The sequence below is a fragment of the Capsicum annuum genome, chromosome 4 (assembly GCF_002878395.1).
Source record: "Capsicum annuum cultivar UCD-10X-F1 chromosome 4, UCD10Xv1.1, whole genome shotgun sequence".
NCBI lineage: Eukaryota > Viridiplantae > Streptophyta > Magnoliopsida > Solanales > Solanaceae > Capsicum > Capsicum annuum.
This window is the reverse complement of record NC_061114.1, coordinates 15,838,405-15,849,511: the sequence shown is the minus strand read 5'-3', so window position 1 is coordinate 15,849,511 and position 11,107 is coordinate 15,838,405. Positions and strand designations below refer to the sequence as shown.

The window sequence follows — 11,107 nt, the reverse complement described above, 5'->3', positions numbered from 1 at the left end:
CATCATCATATATGGCAGGGATTTCTGGGCAATCCTTAAAGAGGGTCTTTGCTTTGTTTTTTTTTTTTTTGGTCAAGGTCTTTGTTGTGGTTGATATTGTTGTTGTTGTTCACTGTAAAAAAAAAAATATTGTTGTTTTACTTTTTTTATTTTTTTTATTCACTTTCTCAATTTAAATTTCTTATTTTGTTTAGGATTAATTTTGTAACTTTTACAATTTATTAAAGATATTTAAATAAAAATTTAAAATTCATTATATCTGTGTATGTGAATTTAAAGTTAAAACTTTAAATTAATTGGAGAGAAATTTTAATTATTTGGAATAAATTTGATGTTTAATTAAATTTATTATGTTTGTGTATTAGAATTTTAGTTAAAAATTTAAATTAATTTAAATTAAAAAATTATTGTGTTTGTGTATTAGAATTTCTACAATTTATAAAAATAATTTATTTAATTAAATTTATTTTAATATTTAATGCAAATCTTTTTATTTTTTTGAATTAAAATTTAAATTTGAAATCTTTTTATATTTTTTGGGATTAAAATTTAAATTTAAAATCTTTTCATATTTTTTTGGGATTAAAATTTAAATTTGAATTGAAAGTGAGTGATAGTGAATATTAAAAAATTAGTGAATTTCATGATTTAAGCTTGAAAAAACTTAAAGTTTTTGTGAATTTGTTAAAAATATTCAAAATTAAAAATCAAAAATTCATTATGTTTGTATTTATGAATTTATAGTTAAAAATTTAAATTAGTTGGAGAAGAATTTTAATTATTGGAATGAATTTGATACTTAATTTGTGAGAAAAAATAAAAACATGATTATTTAAAATTTTCTACAATTTATATTTTTTTATTTAATTAAATTTATTTTAATATTTAATTTCTTATGTATCATTTTTAAAATGACATAAAATTTAATGTAATACCTGAAAATGACGTGGAAGCTGACATGGCAGCTGATGTGGCGAGCGTATGTTACACTCACCAAAAAGTGTTTAAAATGTTGCTTTTTAGTGGGTTCAGCGGTTCAGATGACAAACATCTAAGTAGAAGTGTCCAACTTACAAAACCGACATAGTATAGGAGTCCACTGAGCCATTTTGTCTTAATTAAATATATGGGCTTGTCCTTGACATATACATTCCAATTCCAAATTCTCTTTTACCTTCTCATGTTTTTTTTTTCCAAATATGAGCTTTTTTCTACGGGAGTTTTAAGCTTATGTTTGAAGCTTTTTGTTGTTGTTGTTATTTAAATTTACCTTCAAAATAAGTTTATATTCTTTTGTTGTTGGTTTAAATTAGACTTAACAAAATTGAATATTCTTTAACTTTTAAGATATTTTTTTTTCATAATCTTAAATTATTCCGTCCGTAAATAAATTATTATTGATTGATTTTTTAATATGATTATGTAGACGAAGAAAGAGTTGTGTAAAACGTGCGAGCAAGACTTCATGCCGTTTACGAGTGAATTTAAGGTATGCTTTTCCTGTTCTAAATTTTATTTCTTATTTGTGTTGGTTATATTTCTTATTAAGGCGTAATTCAAATTAATACTCTTTTATCAGAATCATACTTAAATTAAAAAAAAAAAAAAAACTATTGAGAGAAAAATAAAGTGAAAATTGTGATTTGTCATGATAACAAACAAATCATAGTGTCAAAAAGTATCAAATAAAGTTATTAGTTAGCTAGAAGGTAAAACAAAATTGGGATTAGAGATTTCATGAATTAGCAAACCAAATTTATAACTTATTTCATTCTTCCATCGAGTTCCTAGAGATGGACGCTAGGGTTAATTTGCATCACTCGATTTATGTTTTTGTGTCGTCATCAAGACTCTAAAATGTATTTTTTTTTCAAAGTATAATATTAAATAATTGATATTTCAATGTATTATTTTTTTCAATTTTTTGTTCAGATATTTGTTTCATAATTTATAATTATTAATCTTAAACGAGAAGACACATGACATGGAATATGATTTTACTTACCTTGACGTGAATGGTATGAAAAGGGAGAAATGAGAGATCTTTCGAAGGGTAAGCTTTTCTCTGTCAAGAAATTAGTCTTAAGTGACTTTAAATGAATCTGATTCATAATAGTGGAATTTTTGAAGGCGGGTCAAGTATATTGTTCGATATAAATAATAGTAATTTATTTTTTTATGTACACTTATTATTATCGTTATACACATGTGCAAAGCACGTCCACTTGACTAGTGTAATAAAATAGTGAGAGAATAAGTTGATAAAGTAAGGATGTTTATTTATTTAGGTAAATTTTACCCCAAATATTTTCTTCTTTAATTAAATTGTATTTGCTTATGTAAATTTGTAGATTGTCGTAAATTTCTTTATTTAATTATTTAATATGTTAACCTAATTTCACCTTCAGTTGTGACTTTATCCTTTATATTGTGCACATTCATTTCTTTTGCTTGTTTATGATGATTTTAAATTTTTAATTGTAAGTTCAAAATTTCTAACTTCGTTATTTCCTTGTCTCGGTTGATTGATCCATCAATCAAAAACAATTTCTTTTCGTGCCTCATTAGCATATAAATTTTATTAAATATGTTGAAAATAATATTGCAATTATGGATGATCATAACTTTAATTTCCTTCTTTATGAGTAGTAAAATTCACACCTCCACCATCTCCTCATTAATCATCTTCAACCCTATGAATTGTCATTTTTAATGTTATGTTATGGCAACCTTTTGTACGTTTCTATTTATGAAGACTATAATAAAGGTATAGGATCTCATATTAGTACACTAAAATCTCCTCTCGTGATCTCTCATTTCTTGTCTACTTTCTTTTTTCATATTATCCCTTTTAGCTTAAGTTTAAAATACGTTATCTATGATACGATATTTCCTTATTAGAAGTCATCAAAATTAATGACAATTAATATATTTTTCATTGGTTTAAAAATTCTAAATCAACTAAATTTGATTTTAAGAAGATTTGAAAAATCTAGAAATAAATATAAAAGCGGTAGACTAAGAAAATTTAAGAAGTACCAAAATTTTAAAAGTTTTTAGTATGTAATAAGAATGGAATCGATGATTTTGTAAAAATTTGACTTTAAAAACGAGGAAAGATTTTAAAGAATGAAGAAAAAAGAAAATTAATAACATAAATATAGTTCAAATTGATGCGTCTCTCTTAGCCTTTGACAGCAACAGAAAGAGGTACTGCATGACAAATGCAAAAGTGATGATCCATCAACCACTTAAAACTTGTGGTGGTAATATGTGCTTACGCTAAAATATATGTTTATATTTGCTCTATTATATTAAAGTGTGAAAGATCTTTGAAAAGTGATTTGAACTTTTTATACTTCATTAACAATTTTGAAAAGTGATTTGAACTTTTTACACTTCATTAACAATCTTCGCAATTGACAAAATCATTTAATTTTAAATAATCAAACACTACACGTGCGAGGCACGTGCGGTTAAACTAGTAATATATTAATAGCGTGAAGGGCCTTAGAATGTTGTTTGAACTTTTTGCCATTCATTAAAAAAAATTGTTTTAGACAAAATCGGTTTTTCACTATTTTTCCTAATATTTAAGAGTTAAAAATTAATTAAACATAATTATGGTAATGGTAAAACCTTTCCTTATTAGAAGTCATCATAATTAATAACAACTAAATACTTTTTTCATTAGCTTAAGAATTCTAAATCAACTAAATTTGATTTTAAGACGATTAAAAAATCTAGAAATAAATATAAAGGCGTTAAAAAATTTTAAGAAGTCCAAATTTTTAAAAGTTTTAAGTACGTAAAAAGAATGTAATCAATGATTTTGTAAATATTTGATTTTAAAAAAAAGAAATATTTTAAATATAGAACAAATAAATAAAAATAATCGTACCACAAATATGATTCAAATTGATGTGTCTCTCTTAGCCTCTGGCAGCAAAGGAAAGAGATACGCCATGAAAACACAAAAGTGATGATCCATCAACCATTTGAAACTTCTGGTGGTAAAATATATATGTGTTTACATAAAATATATGTTTATGTTTACACTATTATATTAAAGTGTGAAAAATCTTTGAAAAGTGATTTAAACTTTTATACTTCATTAAAAATCTCTGCAATAGATAAATCATTTAAATTTAAATAATCAAAAGTTACACATGCGAGGCACGTACGATTAAACTAGTGTTAGAAAAAATAACAAAAGTTTTACAAATTGCAACCAGAAGCTTTAATCTCAGGAGCACTTTTTTGAGGGTTTTTGCTTGTGATATTTACTAGTTGCTATTTTGCCATTTGATATTACCTTTAACATGTCATTTTCTAACAATTTGTGATAAGTAGGTGATGGATTTTGGTGTTAGAAGGATTTTATGTGGTTATATTTCATTGGAGTTGATGAGGTCATATTTCATGTCTTATTGGAATTTGATTTCATTTATGTATATTATTATAAAGTGTTAATATTTTTAAAGGGTCAAGGATGAGGCTCGTTGCATTTTGGCCTAGTATAGTTTAGTATGTCATTGAAGTTAAGACGGTTGATTTAAGTCCTATCACATCGAGAGGGTAAGATATTGGTTTGAGTATTGCAGTATGAATATAAGATGTTGGGCTCATGTTCCTATGAATTATGGTCTAACACGCTTTTATGGATAAGATGTTGGGTTCAAAGTCCGCACGCAATATATGGATGATAATGATAACTCCAAAAAAATAATAGACTTTTGATGAAAAATCATGAAATTTGCCCAATTGATTTACTTCATTCATTATGTGAATGTGGTAGCAGTGTGTAGTATGTCTCAAAGAAGATAAACGATTGAGTGTATAAAAATGATCGTGGAAGGACAAAATTATAGTAATCATCATTGTGGTAATAATAAAAGAAAGAATACTATGTGTTACGTTCTCCAAAGAGTCCTTCAAAATATGAAGATTCTTGTTGCCATAAAAGTGATATGAATTATTAGGCATGAGGTTGTTGTGCGATATAATTTGATATTTTTTATAAATTCTCCATCTAAATAAGAAAATATAAAGTAATGGTGCACCTAACTTTTTTAAAGTGATGTTGAGGTAGGTAATATAAATATGACAAATGAAAATGCATGATAATATAACTTATGATAAGATTTATGAAGCACATACATAAGGACATAGTCCATTTTTTGAAGAAAATGTAACTTGTAATAAATATGATTAGTGCCCGGCTATTCTTGAAAATGAATATGCAAATATGTAATAAAAATTATGGTGTGGTTAAATGAATTTGTCATTAATCGTGTGCATATAGTACGCTAAAACAATTTTACAAATCTTATAAAAATAAATTATTAAAGGTAAAAGTAAAGCAAGAAAATGGTCTTGCTTATAATGATTTTCACAATCATGACAATAGTTTTCTTCCTAAAATTAGATGTTCACCATACAAAATGATATGGAATATGTGGTAGTACATAAGTATATGATAGCTCCCAAAAAACTAATATGCTACTACTCTGAGGAATGAAATTATTCATAATATTGAATTCGTAGTAAGTCTCCAAAAGAAACTTTTAAAGTTTTAAGAAAACTGAAGAAAAAAAAAATACTAATAAATTATGAAAAGATTTTATATCTTTCATATTAATACATTCAAAATGGTTTATATAAATATTTATGTGAAATGTTATTCGTCTTCCTCTTGTTTATTGATACAAATATGAACATGATAATGAACTCACATGTGACAGTAAACTAAAAGTATACAGAAAATATATAAGTTGACATGATCGATTGACCATTTTGATTCAAATGTAATGCAAAAATAATTGAGAATTCAAGTGGTTATGCATTGAAGAAAGAATTCTCTTATTTTGCTTGTTATCACGATAAAATATACTGGCTAAGATTAGAGTTGTATCCCCTGAATTGTTGAAACACACAGCAAGGTGAATATAGGCCCTTTCACCAGTCATGTAAATCGTTTACTATGAAAGAATTTAATCGAAGCACTTATGGTTGGTCACACACGCTTTGCTATCAGCTTACAATTTAATTTTTGTAAGATCGCTTGCTCAAATTTTTGAATTAAAAGTATGATTTCAAACTATAAAAGTTAATAATGTTGGTTAGGAGAAATTGTGTGTCTATAATTATAGTTGAATCATTGTTTATAAAATCATATCTCCCAAAAGATATTTGGTATGAGATATGTGTTGTTCAAAATGTAGCAGCACCCTGTATGCATCAAGCCAACAGGTTCCTCCAGATGGTTGATTTAAGATTAGAAAACAAATTATTCCTAACTAAAATATTTAAATGAGGGTTCTATGATTTAATTACTCCACCATACACAATGATGAACCCCAAAATGAGGTTGGGGTAAATGTTAGATTTCCTAACATTAGAAAAAAATAATCATCGATGATATTTTGATAAAATGTAGTACTCACCATTATAAATGGTAACGAGGATCTTGAGGTTATCTGTCAAACAGTATGGACAGATAATGATTGGCCACATGAAATACGTAATTCAAGTATTTTTTTTTCACTTAAAAAAGTAAATATTTAAAATCATAGTCCAAAAATCACGATATAATGTCAACAGGGTACAAATAAACTTTTATGCGAAAAGTAAAACAGTATGATATATAATATGGCTTGTGCCTTGGGACATAAAAGTAGTGGATGTTGCCAATACTGAAAAACTTCAATACGTATAAGGAATTGTTAGCATGTCTAACTAGACGATAAAGACTATATGCAAACTAGCTAGACGGTAAATGTTATATGAAAATTCTTGAAGGATTAAAATAGTTCTAACGCGATATCATTGAATAAAACTTCAATGAGTGTAATATCACTTAACATAAAGAAAGATCATTTTCGATTTCAGGAAACTGATTAAAAATACATGTCTTAGGGTGATTAGTGCACTTATGTAACTTGCTATTTCTACACATTAAGTAATATCTTTATTAATTTGCGGTAAGATATAATTTCATAAATATGAGAAGATATTTGGATAAAATCAAATGTTGATATGAGTTTATTATTTCTAACCAATATTGTCAAAAGATTGTTGGTTATGCACATACAGAAAGGTTATTTAATCTACATAAAGTCGAATCACACACAAAATTTAATTACTTGCATATAAAAATATTGTTATATCAAGTTATTCTATAAGACAGGCAGTTCTATTATTATGCAAATGAAAGTATCCACAACTTAGTTATTGCTACAAACAAGTTTAATGAATAATTGCTTGAGACGACGAGGTCAAGAATAAAGTCATTGTCAAGAAATATATTTGGATGAGTTCAAAGACTCAACATATCTTAGAAACAAAAAAATGACATATCAGGATGAGTTCAGGAATGCAATATCTCATGAATGTGATTTGATCACAAAGATACTAACAATATCAAAATTGAAAAACTTGTATTCAAGACTGGGATGTGTCTTTTCTGAGAAATTAAATGGTGTTTGCATCAAAGGAAATAAATACGCACTGCACTCTTTTTTCTTGACCTAGGTCTTGTCCCAGTAAATTTTCCTACCAAGGTTTTTAACGAGGCAGCAAACAACGTGTATTACAAAATATGTGCTCTTTTTTCTTCACTAAGACAGTTTTTCCTAATAAGACCTTTTTTTAGGATGGTAACAGTTAGTCTATATATATATCCACAGGGCACTACATCCAAAAGATGTAGTACCTATTCAAAAGTATTACATACTACTTCAATCCTTCTTTCTTCTCTATTTCTTACAAGTAGTTTAGTACATCAAAAATGTCCTCGGTTTGCACTAATATATCCTGTTTACACCAAAAATAAAACAAAGCTAGGCAGTTCATCTTGAGACTCTGAATGTCATTCTTCTTGTCTTGAAAACATCTCTGATCCCTCTCATTCCACACTGTCCACCAAATGCACGCCGGGACAATCTTCCATCTCTCCTCCTTTAAACTTGCATTGCCATCATTGATCCAGGAACTCAAAACACCTTTAATGCTACCTGGTTTCACGTAGTTTATCTTTCTTAAACAACTAAATAGTCTCCATAATTGTACTGTCCATTTGCAATGTAAAAGGAGAAGGTTGATTGTCTCCCTTTGTTCTCCACATAGCAAGCATCTTGAGCACAAATGGAATCCTCTTCTGTTGAGATTCTAATGTGTCAAGACAGCTTCTTTTGCTAGCAACCAGGTGAAACAATTCACTTTGTATGGAATTTTGGTCTTCCAGATCATCTTTCACGGCCAATTCTCTTCTCTTTGGTTTGATAATTTTAGTGACTTACATGCTGATCTAACAGTGAAAACTCCTGACCCTTCTTCCTTCCATACCATGGTATCCCTTTCTTCATTCAAATTGTTAAATGCCATCATTGTGGAGTAGAAAACTGCTACTCTACCCACTTCCCAATCATTTAAATCCTTCTAAAATTTAGGTTCCAACCTTGCCCAGTCCACATATTAGCTACGGTTGCTTGTTGTTGCAAACATAAACTGAAGAGATCTGAATATTATTGTTTCAAAGGAGCTTGACCTATCCAATTATAATGCCAGAAGGAAACCTTCTGCTCATTGCCTACCTTGAAGTTGATCTGTGCTTTCATTACAGGCCATAGGTTCCTGATAACTCTCCACACTGTGCAACTATATGGAATATTTACCATGTTATGCCCAGTTGTCTTCTAACCTATACTTTGCACAAATCGCATCCTTCCATAACATGTTGTCAATTGTCCCAAACTTCCACAACCATTTCATCATGAGAGTCTGATTCTGCAACTTCATATTTTTCATCCCCACCCCTCTTACCTTCTTTCCCAGAGTCAACTTCTCTCATTTCACTAAGTGGAATTTATTCTTGGCTTCAGTACCTTTCCAGAAAAAGTTTCTTCTAATTCTATCAATCCTCTTGATCATGATAGCAGGGATGGGAAAATAGATATCATATAGGCAGGTAGTGCATCTAGTACACTATTTGCCAAGGTCAGTCTACCGCCTTTGGATAAATATTAGCTTTTCCAGCTTGTTAACTTCTTCTCACATTTTGTAATAACCCCGTTCCATATCCCTATGGACTTGTTATTTGCTCCCAAAGAAATGCCAAGATAAATTGCTGGAAGTTTCCCCACTATCCCACCAAGATTTATTGTCAAATTGTCCAGTTCCAACACGTCATTTATGGGGTAGATGAAAATCTTACTCCAATTGATGTGGAGACCGAAGACTGCTTCAAAAATTATAAATATGGTCCTCAGTATTAAAATGTTCTCTTCCACTGCTTCATAGAAAATCAGAGTGTCATCTGCACATTGCAGGTAAGTAATTTCTAAGTCGTCATCTCCAACCTGAAAACCCTTGATCCACCCGTTACTTTTGGCTGTTGGCAGCAAGTTGCTCATACCTTCCATAGCCAAAACAAACAGAAAGGGAGAAAGAGGATCACTCTACCTTAATACTCTTTGAGAAGAGAAAAATCCATTTGGTGTTCTGTTTACCAATACTGATAACCTCACTGTGCTGATGCAATATTTGATCCACTTGATCCATCTGGTCCCAAATCCCATGTTTTCAAGCATATAATTAAAAAATCCCAATTAAGGTGGTTATAGGCTTTCTGGATATCTAGTTTGCATAACAATCCTGGAAGCTTTCTTCTTTGCCTGGACTCCACACATTTATTAGCTATCAAGATGGCATCCATGATTTGTCTCCCGTTGATAAATGTCATCTGTTGTCTATCCATCAGTTTGTGTATCACCTTCTTCAACCTCTCAGCCAACAGTTTTGCTATAATCTTATAGACACCACCAATGAGGCTGATGGGTCTATAGTCATTAAGTTCCACTGCACCCACCTTCTTTGGAATCAAAGCCACAAAGATTGCATTTAAACGTCTTTCAAAAAAGTCTTCCTCATGAAAGTTCTGAATGGTAGCAATCAGATCTTTCTTGATAACCTCCCAACACTGTTTAAAAAAGGCCATGGAGTGGCCATCTGGGCCAGGTGCTTTGTCTCCTGCACATGTTTTAATGCTCTCCAGTATTTCTTGTTCTTAAAAAGCAGCCATCAAGAAAGTGTTATCTTCTTCTGCAACCCTAGGGCATTCTCTCATCTCCAACTGTAGTCTCCAAACTTCTATTTCTTTGTACAAATTCTCATAATAGGAGACTATCTCTTTGCCCACTTCTTCTGGATCTGTCGCTAACTCATTTCTAACTTTGAGCTTATCTATTGTATTCATCCTCCTGTGGGTATTTGTTGTTCTGTGGAAGAAGCTCGTGTTTGTATCCCCTTGTTTTAACCATGTTGCCCTGGACCTTTGCCTCTATTCTATCTCTTTTTTTTTTGGCTATGTCTTCAAACTCCATGTTTAAAACTAACCTAGAAGTTATTTCCTCTTCATTCAATTCTCTCTATTCCTGTATCATGTCTAGGTCAACCAGATGTGATAAGACATTTTATTTTTATGCTCCCAGGTTGCCTTGAGTTGTTTTGCTCCACTCTTTTAACTTTGTCTTCAGGGCCTTCAATTTAGATGCTAGGATGTAGTCAGATTTCCTAGTATAGTTAAAGAAATCCCACCAGCTCTTGACTCTTTCATTGAAATCTGATGTCTGCAACCACCAGTTCTCAAACTTAAAATAAGACTCGGTATTCTCCCATTCCCCACATTGTAAAATCAGAGGACTATGATCAGATATCACCCTTTGTAGTGTACTCTGTCTAATTTTCCTGAAGTTGGCATCCCATTCCTCTGAAAACAACATTCTATCCAACCTTGCAGCACAACTATGTCTACCACTTCTCCTCCATGTATATCTCCACCAATCAACTCAAGATCCACCAACTCCATATCTTCAATGAACTCTGAAAAATCTGTCATTGCTTTGCTGATTCCGTTATAATTTTTCTTCTCTGAGGGGTGTCTTGTTGTATTAAAGTCCCCACATAACACCCACGGTCCAGTTGCAAGACCCCTGGCTGCACCAATCTCCCACCATGTCTCCTCTCTCTCCTGTCTATCGTTTGGAACATACACTCCAGTCATATACCATTGGAACTCTTGAGTCTTCCCTAAAAAAACTGCATGTTA

At 30.3% G+C, this 11,107-nt stretch overlaps 1 protein-coding gene across 1 annotated transcript; it reads right to left on the bottom strand.

Annotated features, from left to right (window-relative positions):
* Positions 1–9,023: 9,023 nt before the first annotated feature.
* Positions 9,024–9,422, bottom strand: LOC124897913. The gene has a single exon (XM_047411539.1). It carries the CDS (start codon positions 9,420–9,422, stop codon positions 9,024–9,026), a length of 399 nt encoding a protein of 132 aa, XP_047267495.1.
* Positions 9,423–11,107: the final 1,685 nt, after the last annotated feature.

What these genes read in the sequence shown, in the direction of transcription:
- LOC124897913 (XM_047411539.1), bottom strand. Translation starts at nt 9,422, where the DNA reads ATGGAAGGTATGAGCAACTTGCTGCCAACAGCCAAAAGTAACGGGTGG.